Raw genomic sequence first — 23,961 nt, forward strand, 5'->3', positions numbered from 1 at the left:
AAGTGAAAATCTCAATCATGTTGATGCTTATACCAGTGCTCTCATTGGCCCTTGTGCCAATTTAAGGGTCACACTGCCTTTAGGGAACCTTCTCCTATTATTTGTATACATATACTACTACATAGGTTTGAGCTGGACCGGACCTCAACCCAGGCCCATCCTGGCCTCAGGCCTAAAAATCTCAACCTACCCAGGCCAGGCCAAATTAAGACCCCTAAATTTTAGATATTGATATTTGCAGTATCCAGGAAATTGTCTAGCTGGTTTCCGTTGAGAGGAAAATCCGAATTCCCAAGCGACCATAAGGAGCTTTACCACTTCAAGTTGTCATTTGTTGTAAGGCATCAACAACTTACGACACCAGGAGGGGAAAGCAGCAGCTGGACTGGTGTGGTGGGAGAACAAGAAGACCACAGGTCACTGGAAAGTGGAAACTGATAATAAGAGGGTCACGGTCATTGAAAACTGAAAAGGACAAACTCTCTCTCTCTCTCTCTCTCTCTCTCTCTCTCTCTCTCTCTCTCTCTCTCTCTTCTCTCATTGATAATAATTGGTAGCCATGAAGCGATACATGGCCACTACATGGGAAAGTCAAAAGTGAGTTGCAACTAGTACAGAATAAACCAAAGGGCCAAAAGTAGCTAAAACAAGCTAGTCTTATTTCCATGTCTTTCTGGACATTTGCCCACTTCATTTAACGAATTGATATTTATCCATAATGCACACAACTCAATGTAGCCGAGAAAAAAACAAATTAAAAAATCACAATGAAAGAATATGCGGAGATTGGCAAGTTTTCTACATCTAAGACACCGTTTGATAATGTGTTTGCTGTCTAGAAACAACAAAAATGATTTTTTATTTTTTTAGAAACAAAAATGAATTTTTTGGTGTTTGATAAATCTGTTTTTGAAAATATTTTTTTGTAAACATAATGCCACTAAAAACCCCAATGGTATCATCGGATGCCCAAAAGGAAGAGAGGGTCCGGTTATCTTTTTTTAGGTTTACATAGTTGAGAGATTTAACGGGCACAACAACTTTTTTTTTTCTCTCAAATTCGTTTCTAGAAATGAAGAAACAAGTTGGACTTGTTTCGGCAAAGTATTTTTTAGAATTGTAAATAGGCATAAATTTTGATTTATGTTTATAGAAACAGGTGAAACGGAACAACTTTATCAAACGCTTTTTAGGTTATTTCTCCATTTTTTTTAACAAGAAAACACAGAAATAGAACATTGTCAACGGGCACTATTTGATAATGTTTTTGTTGTTTTTGTGTCTAGAAACAGCAGAAACGACTTTTCATGTTTTCAGAAACAAAAATGGATTTTTGGTGTTTGATAAACCTGTTTCTCGAAAAGTTTTTTTTTTTAAAGACATAATGCCACTAAAAAAAACAATAGCATCATTGGATGCCCAAAAGGGAGAAAGAGTTTGATTGTCTCTTTTTAGGTTTAAATAGTTGAGAGATTTATTGGGCACAATAGCTTTTTTTTCTCTCAAACTCGTTTCTAGAAACAACTCGTCAAAGTCGTTTCTAGAATTGTAAATAAGCATAAATTTTGATTTATATTTCTAGAAACGGGTGAAACGGAACAACTTTATCAAACGATTTTTAAGTTGTTTCTCGATTTCTTGAAACAAGAAAACGTAGAAACAGAACATTGTCAAACGGTGCCTAAGATGAGATAAGAGTTTTTTTTTTTTTTTTTAAGAAAAGATTAGAGCTATTTTACTAACAATGGAGAATAGGACTAGGGGCTTGCTTCCTCTTTGTTTACAAAGAATTATTTTTTAACCCTAATGATCCTCACCACAACCCAAATCACTGAATATAAGGCATCAATCATCAATATTCACCACAACCATCTACAGGTTTGGATAATTAACCCAATATTGTGATTGTTACAATAATGATTTGTATTGTCATTTTATACGTCAAGCCAATAATGTAGAAGGAGATGAGAATACAATGGATGCTGATATATCATATATGATCTGTAATGAAAATAGAGAAAAATAGACTCAGAGAAAAATACACATTGAAAAACGTCATATACTTCCCTTTCCCATTGATGATTTGTCAAAAGGCGGCACAATAGCACCACCGCCCCCTCAACTCCACAATTCGACTCCATCCCTCCTCTCTTCTTCTTCTTTTGTTTTTTTGGTAGACTCCATCCCTTCTCTCAATGCCACCTTTGTATGCCTTTTCATCTTCCTACTGATAGTGGTTTATGCATATAAATTCATTCCAGTGGAACCTACCCTTCTTATTATCTCTTAATTATCAAGATAATCATGAAACCCATTAGAACTTTCAACTAAACAACAACTTTATATCTAGACTATAGCGGCATTTCTTTGTTTTTTTAATAAGAAGAAGTGGGCAAAATTATGGCTTGAGATAGAAAAGAAAGCCATGTTGTTACATAATTAGACTCTTATGGCCTTATGGGCAAATATATATATATATATACACCCACTTAATAGTACGAGAAGATTGTTGGCATGGTAGACCCAAAAGAAAGAAATATCTGTGAGCCACAGCTTGAAATTAAACTGACAAGCACACACACCATGGAAGAGAAGAGGGAGGGAGATTGGAAAAGAAAAAGAGTCATAATTAAACACTTGAGATAGTCTAATCCATTAACTAATAAGAGACTTCCATCATTTAAACGCGTGATAATAAAAAAAATGGTTTCAATTACACCCACCTAACAATAATTAGAAATTGAAGGAGGTGAGGGAGAGGGAGAGGGAGAGGAAGAGGGTTGGTCAGGGGAGAAAGCGGAGGAATCGTGATACTTTTGGACACTCTCAGTGCCTTTCTTTAAGAAGGGTAAGGAAGCTATTTAAAAGGTAAAAGAAAAAAGAGAATAGAAAGAAAGAATCGGATTCAATAAGATGGTGGACTGAGAACATGAGATATTAATAGAGAAGGAAAGTAGCTTTGTGTCCAATTCACACATCTAGAGAGACCCAGAAACCATTCCCTTATCTACTACAGGGTTATGGGTGCGAGCTAGCGAGCATTTGTTCCCTTAGGAATCTTTTTTTTATAATGAAGCTTCTCATCAATTACCCCTCTACCTCTACTTCTTAAAGAGTCTGCTTTGCTTCTGTCAATCTTTTGATTCAATCCTCTTTTCAAAGACCAATTACTGAACTGCAACCTCGGGTGGCATCTCTTTAGGCATATTTGGATACTCTCAGAGTCTCACTCAAATGCCAGCAAGCCCAATTGAAAAGGATCCACATATCATATATAAGAGCCACAAGAGGCCACTCCACTTTAAGCCAATTGATTTTAAGATGGAAGCTTTAACATGGTATCAAAGCAAGTATGTTAAACCTCCGTCGATGATGAATTTCTTGCTCGACCCACGAAAACACAACCAATTTCAAACTACTTGATTCCTGATCAGACCAGAGAGTGTCTAACCAAAATCCAAAATTCAAGATCAAATTTCAGGCAGGGTAGAGAAAGATTGGACAGGAACAAGGATCACATGAGGGGATCTCTGATTCTGTGTTTATTTGTTTATAGATATTACTTGGGTTCTTCTTACTTCTTACATGTCTTAATATATTTCCCTGAATTAACGACTGAAACTGAACCCACCACTGTCACTCTTACTCGTACCCAAATAGAAACATGACAAAGAAGAGTAAGCCATTGCTGAATACTTGACCGTTGCTTTGTCCCATATTATTATTTTTTATTTGAATACCAGATTTTACGGTTCTTCAATCCAAACAAGCTAATTTTGTCTGAAAAAACTCTGAAAAATAATCAGAAACAATAAAATTGTAGGCCATACCATGCCAAACAAAACCTTAGTCTATTGACTGATCAGAAGAGGGGGGGGGGGGGCAACTGGTCAAGCATATACTGATGCTGTTCCATAAAGAACTGAGCATCCCACCACCATGTCCCAAAATAATAGCTGAAATTAAACAATGACAAGCACAAGACACCATTATTTAATGAGGATGGTAAACCCTTTTCTTTATTAGGGCAAGGTACCAAATGGGTTGCCAACTTGATTACTTGAATTGCATATTAGGAAAAAAAAAAACTCAATATGATAGGTAGTTTTGAATATTTAGAAATTAAAATGATAGAAAGAACTTGGACACATATTATTTTCCACCCAAGACTTGTCCTCATGGGCCATGGCTGTTTAATGAACCATTGAGAGAACATCCCATTATGTCCATCAAGAATTTTGGTTTTCTTCACTCATGGTGAAGGAAGAATCTCTTTGGATTTGATGCTCTAATTTTATGAAGGAAGGGTATTTCAGATCTTCATCAATGGAAGTAAAAGTTAAGGATGAGATTCACTATGGATGAAATGATTCTCTCTTAACACTTGGTGATGAAAAAGCTCTCGCCTGATTTGAGTAAAAAAGAAAAGAAGAGATCATGTTTCCTCCTCCTATCTCAAAGAAATGATATGATGATCGTGGCAGGGGACTCATGCTAAAAACTCACAGTAGTGGTAAGCAGTCATGAGTCTCGATGACATTAAGAGTCGAGATTGATTAGTATAATATATTCTCTAATTTTGTCTTAATTATTCAATTCTTTGGGACCCACGACTACCCATCTTTTGCTTTCTCCTGTCCATTCTCTCTCCTCCCCCCAAACTTAAAAGCAGAGCATGCTGGCTCTCCCTCTCACTCTCTCTCTCTCTCTCTGTCTCTCTCTCTCTCTGCTAATTCATAATCGTTAAAACCAAGCAGTGGCGTTGTGTGATTCAGTACCTTTTACCTGAGATGAAAGGAATCGATATCTTTTGTGCCTCCCAAGCCTCAACGGCCATATGTGTGAACATGGAGAAAAGCTCTGTGGTTCTACCAGGTGGCCGGGCCATTGATCGCCACAATTACCATATTACAGACGCAAGAAGAAGCACCAGAGGTCTTCTTAATCCATCATCCTCATCTTCGTGTTCATCTCTTTCTCAATCTCAGCCACCAACAAATTCCAAAGCTTACCCTGAAAATAAAAACCAGAAGAAGACTGATAAGAAGCGGTCTGCGGCTAAAGCTATCAAACTCATCAGCCCACCTGGTTCCTCCAGATATCTCTTGGGCGACACCTCTTTCTTCGATGTCTATTCGGATTTTGCTCCAATCCCCGCTTGGGTTCCTACTAAACCTTCAAGGCCTCTTTCTCTCAACCCTGATGATTCCCCTGCTTTGAAACCTTCTTCGTCTAATTCCTCGACTACCTCTTCCTCTTCAGCATTAAAGCCTCCTTCTTCCTCAGCGCTCTCACTGCCATCTCCTGCCTCGAAACCTTCTTCTTCAAGTCAGTTCCGTCAACAGGTACGTGTGTCTATGTCTGTCTCTCTCCGTTCTTTTGTTATTATCTTTAATAATGGACACTTTCATGAGGTATTGCAGGTTGTGGTTTTGAGGGTGTCGTTACACTGCAAGGGCTGTGCAGGGAAAGTGAGGAAACATATCTCTAGAATGGAAGGTAAATTTGATCGATCGATCGGAGTTAATTTTTCTTACAAAATCATACAAATTTCGAAATTTAGTGGGTGATGTTGATGTTTCTGATGCTCTGTTATCTGGTTAATGTTGATACAGGGGTGACATCTTTTACCATAGACTTTGCAACGAAGAAGGTGACAGTGATCGGAGACGTAACACCATTGGATGTCCTCGCGAGTGTCTCAAGGGTTAAGAACGCACAATTCTGGCCATCTACATCTCCTCCGCCGCCGTTACCGTCGGTTGGCTCGAGTTCCTGACATAATTGAGGAAGAACATAATGTAGTTTAAAAATCTCATCTGGGTTTTCTGTGTAGTTTGCACCTGTAACAAATGTAATTCTCTGCTTGTCATGTCTTGGAAGAATCAATGGCATCTTATCTTTTGGGTATCGTTAATTTTGTCTGTGCATATGTTTGGGGCAAATCTAATAATCTAATAATCCAAGCAGTTACTTGCCATGGATTTGCTGACAATTTGCCACGCCTTCGCATCTCCCAATGAAATCTCTTCGTGCAAAATAAAAAATAAAAATAATGTCTAGTTTATGATCTGAATGAAGCCTCTGATGTTGTGTTGGTCTCCTTGGTAATCTGATCTCTCTCTCTCTCTCTCTCTCTCTCTAAAAGATGCCTGGATAGTTACCGTGATGATAATGAATATGAAACTGAATTGAACTCAAAGAAGGAACGGAGAAAGAACCAAACAGAGTTCATTTGATTTTGGATTGTAAAATATGTTTTTATTCTTGGTTCGGTTCGATTTTGATTTATGTATTTTATATCTTAAAACGAATCAAAACCAAATCAAATAATCAAAAATTGAACCAATTGACACCCTTTAAATAGAATCGAAAAATTTTAATCTAGGATGGAGGATATTCTTGAAACTGATTTTGGGATTGAATACTTGAATGAGACGACGGTTCTAAAATGGGTTTCCAACAATTCCAAAACTGATTCATTATTAAGAACTGATTTTTTTGATAGAATTGCTAGGACATGGATATTTAATCATAGTTAATATTTCTAGAAGGAAAGTCGCATTTAATAGTTCTAGTATTGACCCCTTAAGATCGGAAGCTATTAGGAACCATCCCAATTACTTAGAGCCGTCCGATAAAACTGAAAGACATCTCAGTGAGGTTTTTTTTTTTCTTTTTGGTTAAACCTTAGTGAGTCATCTTTCAGAGACTTTAAAACCATGCGTCGAGCTTCGGCCACTACCAGGTTTTTGTATCTAAACTCGTGGTCATGGTCTTCCATAGCCTTAAATGGTTGCAAGTGTGCAACCAATTTCCATTTATAGTTCTACTAAACCTGATGTATAATATTAGGCAAAATGGTCGTGGTATGTGCAGAAAAATAGGAACATGGAACGTTCGGAGCTCGGTGAATGTTCACGTAAGTGATATGATTGACACGTGTTAAATATGTTAATTCTGCTAACAGGGTTATAAACAGTTACAATTTTGTTTAATATTATTAACATTTAAATAAATAAATAATAAAAATCCCAATGTAAACAGACTCCTCCTTTCATTCCGCTTAGAAATCTCGATCCTTTCTTTCTCTCTCTCCTTGCTTCTTCTTCAAGGTTGTTCCTTCTTTTTTCTTCCTTTTTCACCGCTCTCCAGTCTAGTTGAAGTTTTGTTTACCAATTTCAGTGAAGATTCGCATCCATGGTAAATTCTCATAGGCTAATAATATCTACCCAATAAATAATAACAAAATCCTAGATATTCAATAGCTTTGTTTACTTTATAAATTCAAATTTGTCTTTTGCCATACATGCAAACTTTACTGTCCAAATTCCTTCTCTCATGATTAATATGTAAACATGGTATTTGGATATGTGTGGCCAAGTCTCTCATATGCTCAGTGCCTAAAAATAGTTATGTTGATTTTTTCTTATTTCATCTTATTTTGAGAGAGAGAGAGAGAGAGAGAAAGAGAGAGAGAGAGAGAGAGAGAATTGAGATTTCCCAACAAAATCGAAAGAGGAGTCTTCTTATATTGGATTTTATTTATTTATTTATTTATTTATATAAAATAATATTAGACAAGGTAAGTAATCACGTCCGTCATCTCCCAACCCTAAAAAATAGGAATTAGCTACAATAGAAAAAACTAATAGATGATTTAGATTAATCTAATCTTAAATGGATGGTTAATATTAAAAGAAAGTGAAAATAAGATTGTAATACGTACGTCCTACTACCACTTGCCCATAATATTATTTAAAATATTTTTTTGTTGACATATTTTGTTGTTGCCTCGCACATGAATGGGAGACACAACGAATTTAAACTGAAGCTTCCCTAGCAAAGTGGACAGCTTATGGGGTCCTATGCATTCTCGAGGTCATCACTATTCACTCCTTTTAATCCAAGTATTGATATCAACTTCACAAAAAACCCTTCCCCATCCCTATGGAATATTTTTTTTCTTCAGCCACGGAGAAAAAGGAATCCTTCAATTCATTCAATTTGACAATTTGATTGATAATTATGAACTAGATTTTCTTTAACATGAGCAAAGAAAATTTCTCTAAAAAAATTAAAATTCTATTTATTAGTTAATAAAAACTACCTATATCATTGAGGGTTATAAAAATTGACACATTCGTGGGTTGCCCAGATGGTTAAGGCGAATTGGGGATTATGTGGATAATCGCATAGTCTCATATTCGATTTTTCATCTGTACATCTGCGATTTAAATAAAAATCATGGCAGTGGGTTACTGCACTAGTCTCCCAAGGATTAATGAAAACAAACAAAAAAAAATTAAAATTGGGATTGAAACGGTCAAGGACGATCCTTATTGGGCAGATCCGGCTTAGTCTATCCCACTCCAAAATATAAAAATAGTGTGGCTGCTGGGATTCGAGCCCAGGTCTCCACGGCCACAACGTGGAATTCTCACCACTAAACTACAGCCACACGATATGAGGGATTTTGAACTTAGTACCAATACAAAGTTAGGAATAAGGATGAAATGACTTTTCCACCTTTGAGAGTTGAAAAATGATACCTTTATTGATGTTTTTTTTTCAAATGCATGCAGGAGTTGCACTCATCCACAGGACGCATTTCCCCATTAATTATATCTTTCCAAATTTTCACTTTCTTGGGTTGGAATGGTTTAGAGACTAGCTAAGCGGACTCTAAACTCTAAACACGAAGATGGTGTCTGTAGACTGAAACGGCAAGGCTATAGCACCTGTGAAGTGCATGGATGATGTTTTTGTTGTTGAGGAGAGTGTGTGAATGTGTGAGGAGTCGAAGTTGGAGGACAATCATAATTCTACTTCATTCACAAACAATCTATTTCTTCTTTTCTCTTTGCTCTTCGTGGGTTTTTTTTTTAACTTACAAGGCACCCCTTCGAACCGTTCCAGTTTTGCAATTCAGGACTAAGGGTAAATCCTGAATACATGTAGCCGCACTCAATGTCCTCCAACGAAGTAGAAGTAGAATTCATTCAAAACCCTCCAAGTCAAGACTCCTTTCATGGTTGCATGGGTAAATTTACTTCGATAGGCATGAACCAAACTCAATGTCCTATTTGTTAGTTCTCCTTTTCCATGCAAGCTTTGCTGTAATTTTGTCCCCCATTTCTATGATAGGGTAATAACATTGCAGCTCAGGTTGTAAGGGAAATTAAAGGGTGGAGGACCAGTAAAATTTTTCAAATCTAATAAAGAAAACTTATAATCGATAAGTGGTTATGTCACTAAATCATTCCATATTTGGTTATTAAGTTTGATTTTATTTTGCATCTAAATCCTTTATATTTAAAAAGTTAAAAAATAAAAATTATAATCCTTTTAATGAATGTATATAACAGCCAAGAGGTTCACTAGAGGTGAGCATTGAATTTTTTTGCACCATAACTCACCGACTGTACTAGACAAAGTCCACTCCATTTTCAACAATCAAACATGGAGCTATGGATGTCAATTGATCGGGCTCAATCAACCTAGTCAGATCCATCATATTTTTGTTTTGCATCGTGATCACCCGAATATGTAATCAGGCAAGTCTGGATCAAGCCCTCACACGAGAACCATTCTCCTATGGTGCTTGATCCACACTTGGAATCCACTTAATCTCTCTATTCTTTTAATTGGATTTATTTTGTGTGGAATCTAAGTGTGAATCAAATATTGTACAAAAATAATTCTCGTACGAAAACCTAATCCGATTCCTAAACGGGCTTGCATATGGCAAGCATGGTAGGATTTATAAACGGTCTATCAATGTTCGGGCTTTAATCGGGTTTATGGTGCACTCATCCTAGACAATGGTAGCTATTTTTTGCGTGAACGGATCAAGTTCACGTATCAGAATGTGTTCGTACATCCCTAATATGTGGATTTAGAATCTATTAAATGAAAAGAGAGAAAATTGATCCTAAATCTATGGACCAAGGTCATTGTCGTACGTAAACCTGATCTGATCTGCCAGTGTTCCTTTACACTGATCGAGCCCTGCCCTATTTTCTAAATGAGCAACCATGAGAACAGATTGAATATTGAAGTTACATTTAAAGTGAAACATATTCAAACAGATCTCTCTCTCTCTCTCTCTCTCTCCACACAACATATTTGCAAATTCTAAGGCACACATTAGTAAGTCACGTAAACCGTAAGCTGAAGCAGAGTCTCAACTCCGTCGGTGGAATTCTGATCAACGGAAGGAAGGGTCTTGACGGCGGCATATCCCTTGGCTTTCACATACTTTCCCGTCCCACCCATGATAGCCAGTTGTGACTCCGTCACGGCGGTTCTATGCACCCCAAAAAAACTCAAGCTATCAGCATAACCACCGCTCTCAAACATCACAGTGAACGCCATGGTCTGGCTGGTACCATCCTCCGAGCTTACTACATAGAACCCCTGTGCCTTCCCTAATGAACCCGACCCTAGCTGTTCTCCGTCTGTGACCTCATCATCGATCACCGTCATCGTTCCAAACGTAAGGTCCTGAAGCGCATTCCCCGTAGGAAGCTTACCACCGTTGGCTACCGGGAACTTAGATCCACCACCGTTGATCACGTTGTTGCCGCCGTTGTTCTGAAATACTTGGGCGGTGTTACCACCTAGGCCGGTCAGGAATGGAATGTTGTTGTTGTTGACGATGCCATTGTTACCGTTATTTTGGGGAACGCCGTTGTTAACGGGAAGGACTGCACCGTTGGGCCTGGCGAAAGGGAGGTCACCGTTGACGGCTGGGTTGGTGACGATTCCGGTGACTGCTCTGGCAGAGGGGTTTGTCCCACCTACTATGTCATGCATGAAGAAGGACATAGGTTGGTTTGGGCCTGAACCAGCCACGGTTGCACTTGCGGGTGCTCCGGGGGCAGCAGCGGCGTTGGGTGGTATGACTGAGACAGTGGCAGCAGGTACAGCAGCAAGTGGTGCTACTTGTGTGACGGAAGGTTGGACTGGACTGAACGCCGACGCCACAGGAGTAGGTATGACTGCGGAGGTGGGTGGCAGGACCTGGTCTGGAATCCGAGCACCGGTAGCCGTAGTGGTACATGTGAGGGCAAGGGCTAGCAAGAATAGATGGGCTATGGCCCTGTGCGAGGTGGAAATGGACTTGTGGAACTCCATGACGAGATCGAGATTGAGCTTTCTTCTCTGAGAATTTTATGTTGGTGGAGGAGATGATATAAGCAATGGGTTTTATATCAGAGAAAACTTTGATGGGTGACTCAGAGAATGCGAATGTGTATATATATAGATGGTGAGTGGAAGATCGAGGAAGGAAAAACGAAAGAAGAAAATTAATGGAGCTGGTGCTTGCGTTTACTTCCCCCTTGGTGTGTTTGGTTAGAACCTAAACGTCAGTATCAACTACTATGAACTATGAAGTAGTTGTTAGTGGCCTCAAATATCTTTAGATAGATGACCGGACGTTGGCGAGAAAATGGACCCACCGGAAAACAATCAAAGCTGGTAATAAGGAATCATGGTGGTAACTACGGACCGTGATAGTCACAAACGTTAAGAGCTCTTGAGCCCGGACCAGAAGTTTGTACTAGAATGATATAGGTGAACGGATCAGGTTCATCCTACGAGAATGTTTTTGTACACTTCTAATCCATGGATATAGAATCTATTAAGTAAAAAGAGAGAAAATTGATTCTATATCCATAGATTAAAACCATTCTCATATATTCTCGTACGTGAACCTAAACTGTTCTCATAATACAATCCTAGACCAGCCTTGAATTACTGGTGATTGGTGGTAGTGAAAATTACCAAATAAAACATAGTACTAGAGTGTGGATCAGATTATTAGATTGTATTAAAAAAATAGGAGACTCAAATCGTCAAATTGTACCAAGTGAATTTAATAAGAAGGGGGTTACCAGATAAAATAATAAGAATAGAAAAGGGGATGAGCTTTACTTCAATGGCAGCCAGCTAGATAGACATAACTGTGGCCTAATGGCCCCTCGAGGTCATGTTCTGACCCTTCTTGAGTTACTTGTAATCCTCTATTCGGCCTCAGTGGGTCTTGCAACAAAAATAAATAAATAAATAAATAAAGGGGTAAGTGTTTTCTCGGTGGGTCACACAGACTACACTCAGACACGGGGATGTGAAATCACCCTAGGAGGGGCACAAGGGTCATTTTCTACCTTCTAGCCCTTGGGTGTGTAGCCGTTGTGTCTCATTCTAAAAACTTTGTTCCAAAGAAAAAATAATAAGAAAAAAGGCTCCCTCAACTTCGGATGGAGGGTCTTTCATCCTCTCGATATGAAATGATTTCTCTACCACTTATTTATGAAGCCGTTTTTTGACCTCCTCACGGATGTGTTCTCCAATGCTGCTTACTTAGATAACCCTTGTCCTAAAACTAGGATGCTATTTGGGAGTGGCGACTAAAAGAGAAGCATCGCCTCACTATAGAATCTGGCTCATTATAAACCAAACTAGAGCATAGCAGTAAAGAAAAAAAACTGACCCAAACAAAATATGCGGCCATTTCGCCAGAAGTGTATCATTCTCTGAACAAAAGCTCTGCAAATTGAATCTAGCAGGCAATTTAGTTGCCTTGATCTTAATGATGGAATACTCCTCATAGGGGTGAAACTCCCATTATTACCTTACCAAAAAAAAAAAAAATCCCATTATTAAACTTTAAGAGGGAGAGAGAACCTACAATTCTCAAATTCAAATGTTTGAGAACACACTTTATAAGAACAACTTTGGGTTATGTTATGCTTGATATAAACTAAAAATTTTGATTTAGCTGAAACTTTCTTAAACTTCAACACCTATTAGATAGATATTGAAGATGTTTCTGTTGTTTCACCATCTTTTCATTTTTAACTCAATGAAGCTTAGGGTCCATAAATATCTACACTTGCAAGTTGCAAGGGTTACAGATGAGGTTTGATCTTCCACCTCTGGCCAAGACAGTGGCATACATTTCAGTAGATTACAGATTAACCCTTCATTTTCCACCCCCACTATGCAGCTGTAAGGAGGAGCTCCTCTAGGAGCTCAGTGTCACCCCCATCTGCACCACAAGAACTCCTAACTAAAGTTACCCAAGCATTTGAAGGGAACCTCATCTTCCTCTTCTCCATCTCCTCCAAAACAAAGGAAGCATCACTCAAGCTTCCACCCTCACAGAGACCAATAACCAAACAACAAAATGTCTCTAAGCGCGGGCAGTGCCTATCAGTGAACATCGCATTCAAAACTCTCAAAGCTCTGTCGAATTCTCCAACCTTGCAAAACCCATCAATCATCATCCTATACGTGGCAGAATTAGGTTCGCAACCTCCGATCTGCATTTCAACCATGGTTTTGTAAGCCTCCGCTGTGTTTCCTTCCCTACACAAGTAATTTATTAAGATGTTGTATGTTACCACATCTGGCTTAAACCGCCTCTTCTTCATCTCAATGAGTAAGGCTTTTGCTTCCTCAATCTTCCCTCTCTTTCCAAGGTCAGTCATCAATACCCCAAAATTCACAAGGCGTGGTTTGCACCCTCTGTACTCCATATCAAACATCACCTTTCGTGCGGCGTCATATTTCCCCACAGAGCACAAACCCTCCATCACCAAAGCGTAGGTGACCGCATTTGGGTGTTTCCCTTTCCGGGTCATGTCTTCGAGCAAACCCTTGGCCTTCTCCGTATCACCAGTTTTACACAGAAACCCAATTAGGCTATTATAAGTCACTACAGTAGGTTGGACTCCCCTCTCGAGCATATCTTCAAACAGTTGGCACGCTTGTTCCCACTCGCCTTTCTCAAGGTATGCTTTGATGATAATGTTGAAGGAAACAGAATTCCGCCGAAAACCCATCTTGGATGAGCGGTTAAAGATCTCTTTTGCATCATCAAACCGACCATTGTCGACCAGGACATTGAGGAGGAAATTGAAGGACTGTAATGAACGAGCGCAATTGAAAGAAGGGATTCTGTGGAAGAGGTTGATGGCCCTCTCAGATAAATTGGATTTTCCGTAATGTTGGAATAGAGCGATGAAGAGGGTCTCGTGGCACCGTATATTGTAGTCTCTGATGTAATCAAGGAGAGTCTCCACTGCTTTGAAATCGTGACGACGAGCAAGTTTGTAGATGAGAGCAGAGTAGGAGGGATAATCGTGTTTGAATCCCATTTGCTGGTATTCATGGAAGAGGGTTAGCGCATCATGTGCATCTTCGACTTCCTTGAGATCGCTGACAAAAGGAATAGGCCTGCGAGGTTTTGGAGAGGCTTTGCGAGGCAATCCATGGCGACTTTTGTTTTCGTGTCTGTTTGGACGAAAAGTGTGGTATGTGACTGATCTGATCTGATCGACAGTTCTTGTTCTCAATGAGATCATGGAGGGAGGGAAGGAGTGATCGAGACTTCAAGAGCAGGAAGCCGCAACCATATATTACAAGCAGGAAATGTCGTGAAATCCAATGGTTCCTCTCTTTTACGTTGAGAATTTTATTGTCGAAACAGCAAGATTTCAGAAATTTCAGATTCTCTCAGAATCAGAAGGACCTAGACCGGATCGGACCAAACTGATTGGCTTAACCACTGGTAGGAGTATTGGTGCAAACCCTAAAATATCGAGTGGGAGTTTATAGTGAGGTTCTCTTTTTCTGTAAGCAATTTAAAAGAAGTGTAAATGCATTGTAATCCTATTCTTTATTGATAATGAAACAAAAATCTTATCTCACTTACATTAACAATCTTTGCTGAACCTCGTAAATCTATGTACATTGTGTGTTCTTATTTTTTCTTGTTTTTCTACATTATTTTAAGATTGCATTTCTACACTAATTCAATGGCAATGGTGAGGTTATTCCTCCATCACCACGTGTGAAAGAAAACTTGATTCTAATAATGTTGTAGGTACAACGTAGGATTCTCAGCATTTGCTCAATTTACTTCCACGTGGAATATTCAAATCATTATTTTATTTATTCCCGTCTACGTTGATACACCTCATTTCAGTATATATGCATATTCGTATCCACCCTACATATTTAGAAACAGAACAGGAGAAAGAAGAGAAAACCGTCAATTGTGTCTACTCTTTACATGCTAACAAGCTCTCCTATCAGCTCATCAAGTAACAATTTCTCTATTTCCCTACCCACCACATCAATATCATCCCCTATTTCCAACCACCTCATCTCCCTATCCAATACCTTCTCCGATGAGTCGTTAGTTTCTTCCTCACCCTGGTTCACCAACAATTTCCAAAGGTCATCCACCAGAGACTCTTCGTACCGAGTAGTTAGTCTTCTCATTGCTGGCTTCACCCAGGGGTGTGGATCCAGAGATGGCCGAAGAATCTCCATCAACCCATAGTTTATACGATCAAACAACAACTTCCTTTCTGACCTTTGCCATGTCAACTGTTCACCATACTTCTTCTCAAGCTTCTCAAACACCACGGGATCCACAGGGCATTCCAGTGAGTGCGAAGCTGCCAAAACCATTTCCCGATCCATAAAATCCAAACCCGAATCAACAAACACATCAACAACATAGAAGTAGTCTCGGTTTTCTCCAGTGCTCAATCTGCCCATATGTTCACCTTTCTCTTCTGAAAGACCGACAGATTCTTCACCAGTGTCTTCATCACTTGACACAAACAGTTCTATTCCATCTCGATATGGATCTGAGCTCTCCAACTTGAGAAGCTGAAGCTGCATCCGAAGTCCTAGAGCAAAAAAAGAAAACAAGGTGCAAAGTTTTAAAACATGAACAATGAGAATTATAACAGGCACATAAAGGATCTGAGTCAGTTGTCTATACCATTTAGATCAGCACTAACCCTCTCAAAGCACTCTGATCCAGATGACATGTCTTCCACAAATGGTAGCTCTAGAACTGAAACTGGACTAGGCTGATCAACCTCTTTGGAACTTGCTGGAGATTCGGGTTCAGGTAAAGAACAGTTTGCAGAGAGCAATGCTTCCTCAGTGGATTGGTCTGGCGCTTCCTGAAATATTATTATTTCAGAGAAAACCTTTAGTGTCAACATAATATAATAGAAATAATTTAACCAACGAGGAAACATAATTTGTCATGGTAAAGGATCTTAAATAGAACGAACAGAAAAGCTAAAAGGAGTGACCAAACAAAGCATCTGAAACAACTATTTGGCAAGACTGATTACCAAGAAAATGAATGCCTGAATCAACAAGCATACTTTATGCAACATATATATGCAAGTAAATAATAAGGCATCTGGATTGTAAGCCTACAGGTCCACTCCAAACAAAGGGTTAGGGGAACAATTTGAGCCTTGGACAGTTGGGAGGCATATGCTCCGTAGATCCAAAATCATTTTACTGCAGTGATATCAAGAGTTGAAATTTAAATTTTATTCGTTTGAGAAAATACTACAGTTATCATGTACTTCCTTTTGAGATTATTTATATTGTATTTATAAGGTCATACATTTGTCTGTGCTATCATCAGGCTTGCAGGCTGTCACCACTAGGACTTTGAAAAACTAATATGGAGTTAAAGTCAACAGTCGAAAAGAAAAGGAATTACTAAATACATCCAAATGATAATGAGAGGGTGAGTTAGAACAAATGTTCAGAGATATTTCAGTCGAGCACAAGTACCATTTGGTGTTTGAGATTGATTTGACCTTATTGTTGGGGATTACATGCTCACCGATCTTCTTTTTCTTCCAACAACCCTCCCCACATAAAAACAAAAGGAGAGCTAAAAGTAAGGAGAAGGGCAAGGTAGGGGGTGAGGAGAAGAAAATTAGGTTAGCCCTAGCAAAACTGATGTTTCAGTGCATCAAAAAATTAGTAACCCAACGCACAACAGAAAATGAAATGGAAGGCACCAAAAGGTTTCCAAGATTTTTTTGCTTATTTTCTTTCTTTCTTTTTTCCCTCTTGGTGGGGGGGGGGGGGTGGGGGGGTGGGCGAGGAAGGGGGGTCAGTTTTCACTAAATCAAATTCATCTAACAAAAAGTGGGGGAGGGGACACAATTCAAGTAAATCATAGAAGAAAGCAAGCATTTCAAGAATATAAACTCCAAGATAATTAGTTACATCATATACTACATAAAAAGACCTAAATATTGGCCAGTGAAGAAAAAAAATATAACAAACTTAGTGTAGCTAAAATGAGGATATTGAGATTGATGAGTGGTAAAATAGAAAAGATAAAATAAAGGAATAAACAAATTAGAGCTAATTTAGGAATAACTCCAATACATGATTAATTGCGAGAAAATTGTTTGACATGGCATGAACATGCACAACAAAAGAGTCAAGGGTAGATCTAAAATGACTATAGGAGAAGTGGTGAGACATACATTCATAACTTAGGTCTAGTAACAAGTATGCCTTTGCATAGACCTGATTGGTGAGAGATGGTCCTTGTAGCTAACTCCAAAAAATCAGCCTACTCAACTAGATACCAGTGCAAGCGATCAATTAGGTCAAATCTAGATAAACAAGAGGCCTCAGGATTGTGATCATAATGAAGAGTCAAGCTAGATAAAGAAGAGAAGCAAATCAGCCAGTGACTACACAAGCACACCCACTTCCCAAATGGAAAAAGAAAAATAAAAGTCAATTGGAGATGTGCTTCAAGCAGTTGAGCAAAATATGAGAATAAATCTGACTCGGGATTTCATTAGACTGCTTAGAGACACCTAATTCCAAACACATCAACTTACTAACTCCAATCTATGATTACAAGTTGAGCAAAGTAGCAAACATTAGAAAGTGACAAGGTGCAAAAAGAATAATTACTCCAGGATAACAAAGAATATGGTGACAAGCAATCCATTCAACATGTTTGAAGAGGGCAGATAAAGATATAATCCTAACCTTTAGAATTGATTCATTAGCATCATGAACAGAGGAGGCTTCAATGTTCTCTAATATGATACAGGCTGCTGACTCAGGCAGTTCCTCTTCAGGAGTATCAGCGAGCCTCTTCATGTCCTGCTTCTCAGAAACAAGCACTTCCTCAACAATTAGCCTCTTATCTGCCACATCACAAGATAGCGGTTCAGGAATAATAGGTTTATGCTCAGGTTGATCCCTCTCTGCCATATTCTTTCTTGGTTCATCCAGCCTCGTGTGAGTTTCTTGTTCAGAATGATTACTCTCCCGGTTTGTTCTAAAAGAAAAATGAGGCTTTTCATTCTTGGAGCTCTGGTCCCTGAGGAATGAATCGGAATCTTCTATGTGGTTGGAATTTCTAATTATTAATGTATGAGGCTCCTGCTTGATAACCTTTGACATCAAAGTCCTGTCATTCCCATCAGCTCCATGACCAAAGCCTGATTTTGGACTTCCAAATGAAGTAAATGACGCTGGAACTGATTTGGACCTTGGCAAATGTTTAGGATAGCCATCTTTCCAACCATCTCTACTGCTGATACCAATAGGGGTACACCTTGCAATTCCATCCTTCCTTGCCAATCCATCACCTGCTCCCAACGTCGCTGGCTGAGTTTCTTTATCAGGAATAGCAAGCATTTCACCAAGGGTGCTGCCCTTACCAACCAATCCAACTTCTTGAAATCGGCGAGTCCTCTTCCACCTTTCTGAGAGTCGCTTCTTTGCCTCCCTACTTACAGATGACTCAGGTGAACATGATGACGATGGGCTGTACCTGTTCTTCCACTCAAAGATACATCTAGAAGTTGGTGGCACAGCCTCTGATTCATTTGCAGAATCAACCTCTGACATGCTACATGAACTCTCATCCCCTGCATAACCTTTAAGCCGTGAACTGGATGCCCTTATAGAGCTACTGCTTACACCTTGTCTCATCTGTCTAGTGATCTCCCTTGCAATTTCTCTGGAACTTTTAGACCTATGCCTCACATTATTTGAAGAATTTTTCCTATCACACACTTCAGCAAATAACTGATGATTCTCAGAATGGAAGCCTATGGAAGAACTTGGTGAGGCAGATGTTGATGCATTCTGTGCCTTTACAGGGTTGGGCTTCAAAACAACAATCCTTGTAGGAAGAACACAGTCCTCATCCTTCTCTTCAAATCGAGATTTCATGAGCTTAGATGAATAGTAGGCACCATCTCTACCATGGCCTTGGACAATGTCTTTCTGAATCGAGTTTATATCTTCCCTCTGGTCAGTTTTTCGCTCAGCTTTCCAGCATATGTCAGGGTGTTCATGCTTTGAAGCATTTGATGATTTTAGGACTGTTATGTGACCAAATTGGTGAGGGGGTGGGGCTCCATGGAGACCATGTAAATGTTTTGTAAATAGAGAATCTGGTTCTTGAAGAAATTTCAGTAAGAGATCCTTATTGGAGTCTAACACCTCTAGTGCATCATGGAATTCCTTTGATTGTTGAAGCTTTTCATCAGTCGATAGACGTTTTGCATCCATGAACTTCTGCCTTATTAATGCCATCTTTGAATCACTAGGTTTAGATTTTCCAATCCATTTCTGAATTGCTGGCTTACTCTGCTTCTCTGTCTTTGATGCTTCCCTGACTTCAAAGACATCCTTGAATTCTTGAGGCTCCTTATCATGCTTCTTTCTTGAGGAACGAGCCTCGTGCAATGGTTTCTTCTCTTGCAAAGCAATAGATGCAGTTTTCTGGAGGTAGTTCTCTGAAAATATTTTCGGTTGTTCATGGACAAGCTGCTGAGGTGGCAGTGCATCAAGACCCATCAATCTTGCAATAACACTTGGAGGCCTTCTCTTGGATTCCATATCTTTTGACAATTCTTCTGCTAATAACTTCTTCATTGGAGTCCCACCTGCTTGTTTTGAAGAATTTCTCCTCAAATCAAACATAAACTAAAACAAACACAAAATATACTTGCATCAGGTGGAAGAAGATATTCAGTAATTGTAAAGGGGGTGGCAGTGGGGTGGGAAAGAAGCACGTTTCATTGATATCAGCCAGACTGACATATGATTCTTCACCAAGTAAATAAAATTATGGTAGAGAGAAATTAGTGCAGAGGACAAAGGACAAATGGCTTACCGAATCTTCATCTGCGAGACCACTGCTACAAGAACTAGAATCAGACGTTCCATTCAAGGAGACGACTGACTTCCAGCTATTCCAATCTCCTGGAAACAGACACTATATTATTATAACGAAACTTCCAGGGGGAAAATATATTCTATACACAATCAACAGAAATAGCTGATAACCTCTTAAAAATAGCAAACCATAAAGCAGCAAGGAATAGTGGGAAAAAAAATATCCACACCCACAGATGAGATAAACATAGGAGATAGCAAATAGCTGCAATAAACCTGTGCTTCCCTCTCCAAGAATAACGTTACCCGTCAATTTCATTCAGAACCAAATATTCGTCTAAGCAGAAGAAATATAAGTAAACAGAGCTATTGTAGAACACGTTGGAAGAAGAAGAAGAAAAAGAACAGAGCCGGGGAAAGGATCTTTCCGCATCAAGTGATAATTATAGAAGATGGCAGGCCGAAATCAAGCGCAAATCTGAACCATACCAGATATATAAATAACAGAAGAACGGTTAAAAAATATCAAAGCAGAACATGAAGCAAAACGATTCAACGGGAGAATACTAAATAAACAAAAAAACTCACCACTGCCAACCAAAAGCAGAAAAGCAAAGGGAGAAAAAAAAAAACAATTTCAAAAGAAAAGCACACATCACTGCTATGATACCTCATTATAGCCTCAACACTCGTCGATTGTAGACAAGACAGAATCATGCTAATAGCACCATATGCGAAAATCCACTACGTATATCATTCGAAGCAAAACCTACATTTCTCAAAAAATAGAATAAAACCAACAACAAGGGAAGAAAAGGGAAATTAAACCTTACAAGAACGCCACAGCTGCATACATGGTGAAATGAAAGAAAGAAAAAAGCCCTAGAAGCCAAGGCAACCGATGTCTGACCTTCTGACAGAACTCTTTCCGTTAAAACAAGATGAGCGCCCGATTTCTGATGAGAAAGGTTTCTGATCTTTGCAGCATATCCGTGTGAAGGTCTCTCCCGACCATGCCGCCTCTGAAATTTCTCCATTTTCACGCATAAAAAGACAAAATCTCGATGTTAGTACACGAACACAGATCGCAAATCCCGGAAGAATAACACAACGATGTGTCGTGGAAGAGGAAGGAAGGATCCCAGAAAATCATACTCAGAAAGCTCAGATTTTCTATCTTAATTTTTTTTTCTTTAAAGTATAAAATAAAAATGTTTCTATGCGTCTTTGATCTGAGAAACGCACGGATCAGGAACCAAATCGTGTTGGCTTAGCAGAAGAAAGAATGTGCGAGAGAACAAGGAAGATCAAAGCTCCAAAAATGGGGAAGATAGTTTAAACTCTGGTTCCCTAAAACTGTCCGTTATGGTATTTCCTTTTCCTTACGAAACCCTGACAAGCAATGGCGGACATTAATGTCTCCCCTGGCAACCTCAACTTCGACCTTGACCCAGATCTTTCGGTTTTCAATCCTCCTTTACCTCAGTACTCACCTATTAACAAGTAGATAATAATTCCAACCCCAGAGAATAGAGAGAAAGATACACAGTTTTTTGAACTTTCAAATACCCTATTTTCTGACACAACTTGACCCTTGCGCGGGCAAATGTCCTAATCCACACGTCGTTTCTCTAATGGACTACGTAATTAATTATCTTCCTTATTTGACTATCATGTCCTTTTGTTAAATAAAGTAATCTATCACTACCGTACATGTGGCATCCCATCAAGACAGATTGTCTCCGTAAAGGTCGCTCCGTTACATTGGATCTTTTTCCGTATCACATTTTTGAAAATGACAGTATCTAAAGGAGTGTTTAATGGCGTGGGGCCTGGGTTAGGGACGCTCGGCCTATCATGCGTGAAGTTTACGGAAGCATGGGACCCACTCGATGGTTCCCATTTAACAACAAAAATAATAAGCTCTGATGCTTTCCTCGATCACATCAATTTTAAAGCATATCCCCAAGTTTTAACTTTAACCATCATTATCATCTCATAATCAAACGCGCCCCTTAATTAATAAAAATTTTCTTAATTAATACAAATGAAAACAGATGGTGCAAAAACGTAATCCCAAAATGATATAGAAGATAATAAAAAAATAAGAATAAGTAATACAGAAGATAACGAAAAAATAAGAACAAGCAATACACACAGATTTACAAGGTTTAGCAAGATTGCCTATATCCTCGATGAGATAAGATCATATTTCACTATCAATGAAGAATAGAGTTACAGCGCTCGTCCCTCATACCTCTCAGTATTACTTACATTACAAATAAATAAACCATCGGTACAAATATATAGCGAAAAACCCTAATCCGAAAAGTAAACAATTGCCCTCAAATAAAAAATTCAAGCGGGGCTACACTCCCCTACACCCCCTACTATGCAAGGGGCCTCCTGCCTCCCTTGCAACCCCCACGGCCTGCTAATCGGCTAGCGGGATCGTCATCCTGCCTGTCGAGGTACTACAATAGTACTCCCTGTATTAAACTGTGACGGAATACAAAACATCGTACACCAACCGATGGTTTGTAAGATAGGTTTTATTTACCAAAAATAAAAAAAAAAAAAGTAGGTTTTTTGAATAACTACAGCCAACCAAAGGATCTCCGATTGTATTTTTCCTTTTGCCATGAGAAGAGTAATAAATTTTCACGCTTTTTTTTCTTCTTTTTTTTTTAGTAAAAAAAAAAAATCATGCTTATGGAGTTACCAGAAACTTTGTATTAGGGGTATCAAATTTTAGCTAGAATTGGTCGGATTGATATAAATTGATTGGTTCATACCAAACTCTCGTCCCAAAAATTACCAAAAATTTTAGCCTTTTTCAAACTAGTAGATATCACAACTGTTCAAGCCGAATGAAATTGAAATTGATAAAAAAAATCGAATTAAACCTGCTAAATAAATTTTGAAAAATGTAAAATATAAACTAGTGTCAATTGTTCAAGATTCATGACCCTCTGTATGCCAATTTTTGTTTTCCTTCCCTCTTTTAACTTTTTGGCTTTATTTATTTATTAATTTTAGTAGAATTGCTTTATATTTAAAAAGTCAAAGTAAACTAAAATTAAAAGTCAACTTATTAGTTTTTTTTTTTTTTGGTGCTGAAATTTTTTTAGAGTTGAGGTCATTGTCACCTTACTAAACGCTATAAATACAATAATATCAGGTGCAAGTAGTGTTTAATATACATGGGGGAAAATTTTTCAATACATAAAAGCCATATAACTAAGATGGTCCGGAAATTCAACTAGCAATTAACATTTCAATATCAATTTGTTAAGAAAGACCATTCATGAGTTACAAATGGAGACATCTATGTTACGAAACTTAGAAGGAAGATTGAGTTAAATGTATAACAAGAACTTTTAAATGTTCCAATATAAAGGGATGATTTGATCATATTGAAGAAGCTAAAAGAATCAGGGATGGAACTAAAGTAACTTTAAGAGAAATTATCTATATAACCGATCCCATTTAGTAATGATAACTAACACTACAATATGCGGTGGAAAGGTTTAAAACCAACACCTAAGCCTAAAGCTAAGAAGGAACCAATTTGGGTTTCCAAAAGCTGAGTTGAGTTGAGATGAATTATACTTCCCAAGCCCCAACCGTATGACCGACTGTGGCAAATACTAAGGTCATGGCATTAGGAGTTGTTGAGTGATTTGGTGCATTCATAAGTTTCCACGTCTTTAATGAAACAGCTCAAGACTCACAATTTCCACCCCCTGGTTCTTCTTTTACTCTTTGATACCTTTTTCTCATTACAATCCAAAAATTTCTTGTGAAACCAACTTGATCTTGTGATCATTTGTTTAAAAGGGAAAAAAAATGCTTATTCATGGGGCCTTTCAAAGGAAAGAAATGCTAATTTCTCTTCACATATGGTGACGTGAGAATCTCTTCAATTATAAGATATGATTTTTTTTATTGGAT

General features: G+C 38.5%; 4 protein-coding genes and 1 non-coding gene across 9 annotated transcripts; 1 reads left to right on the forward strand and 4 right to left on the reverse strand.

The window, feature by feature from the left end:
* Positions 1 to 4,678: 4,678 nt before the first annotated feature.
* On the forward strand, positions 4,679 to 5,917 carry LOC122086157 (protein SODIUM POTASSIUM ROOT DEFECTIVE 1-like). Its single transcript, XM_042654882.1, has 3 exons — positions 4,679 to 5,345; positions 5,424 to 5,499; positions 5,616 to 5,917. Exons 1-3 carry the CDS (start codon positions 4,791 to 4,793, stop codon positions 5,777 to 5,779), a joined length of 795 nt encoding a protein of 264 aa, XP_042510816.1. The 5' UTR covers positions 4,679 to 4,790; the 3' UTR covers positions 5,780 to 5,917.
* Positions 5,918 to 8,389: 2,472 nt separating this feature from the next.
* TRNAH-GUG lies at positions 8,390 to 8,461 on the reverse strand. Its single transcript has one exon. It is a non-coding gene; the product is annotated as a tRNA-His (tRNA).
* Positions 8,462 to 10,098: 1,637 nt separating this feature from the next.
* LOC122085657 (dirigent protein 10-like) lies at positions 10,099 to 11,216 on the reverse strand. The gene has a single exon (XM_042654150.1). It carries the CDS (start codon positions 11,137 to 11,139, stop codon positions 10,150 to 10,152), a length of 990 nt encoding a protein of 329 aa, XP_042510084.1. The 5' UTR covers positions 11,140 to 11,216; the 3' UTR covers positions 10,099 to 10,149.
* A 1,623-nt stretch (positions 11,217 to 12,839) lies between these two features.
* LOC122086502 (pentatricopeptide repeat-containing protein At1g07740, mitochondrial) lies at positions 12,840 to 14,717 on the reverse strand. The gene has a single exon (XM_042655352.1). The coding sequence runs from the start codon at positions 14,373 to 14,375 to the stop codon at positions 13,008 to 13,010; it is 1,368 nt and encodes a 455-aa protein (XP_042511286.1). The 5' UTR covers positions 14,376 to 14,717; the 3' UTR covers positions 12,840 to 13,007.
* Positions 14,718 to 14,932: 215 nt separating this feature from the next.
* LOC122086501 lies at positions 14,933 to 21,531 on the reverse strand. 5 transcript variants are annotated; one of them, XM_042655349.1, is made up of 6 exons: positions 20,918 to 21,049; positions 20,678 to 20,776; positions 20,006 to 20,094; positions 17,860 to 19,815; positions 15,809 to 15,995; positions 14,933 to 15,713 (listed from the first exon to the last, which is right to left on the reverse strand). In XM_042655349.1, the coding sequence occupies exons 4-6, from the start codon at positions 19,810 to 19,812 to the stop codon at positions 15,082 to 15,084; spliced, it is 2,772 nt and encodes a 923-aa protein (XP_042511283.1). In that variant the 5' UTR covers positions 19,813 to 19,815; positions 20,006 to 20,094; positions 20,678 to 20,776; positions 20,918 to 21,049; the 3' UTR covers positions 14,933 to 15,081. The 5 variants fall into 5 exon arrangements, with proteins under 5 accessions (XP_042511283.1, XP_042511281.1, XP_042511284.1 ...); XM_042655347.1 differs by lacking the exon at positions 20,678 to 20,776 and having other exon boundaries at positions 20,918 to 21,531; XM_042655350.1 differs by lacking the exon at positions 20,678 to 20,776 and having other exon boundaries at positions 20,836 to 21,060.
* Positions 21,532 to 23,961: the final 2,430 nt, after the last annotated feature.

Source organism: Macadamia integrifolia, chromosome 8 (genome assembly GCF_013358625.1).
Source record: "Macadamia integrifolia cultivar HAES 741 chromosome 8, SCU_Mint_v3, whole genome shotgun sequence".
NCBI classification, from domain to species: domain Eukaryota; kingdom Viridiplantae; phylum Streptophyta; class Magnoliopsida; order Proteales; family Proteaceae; genus Macadamia; species Macadamia integrifolia.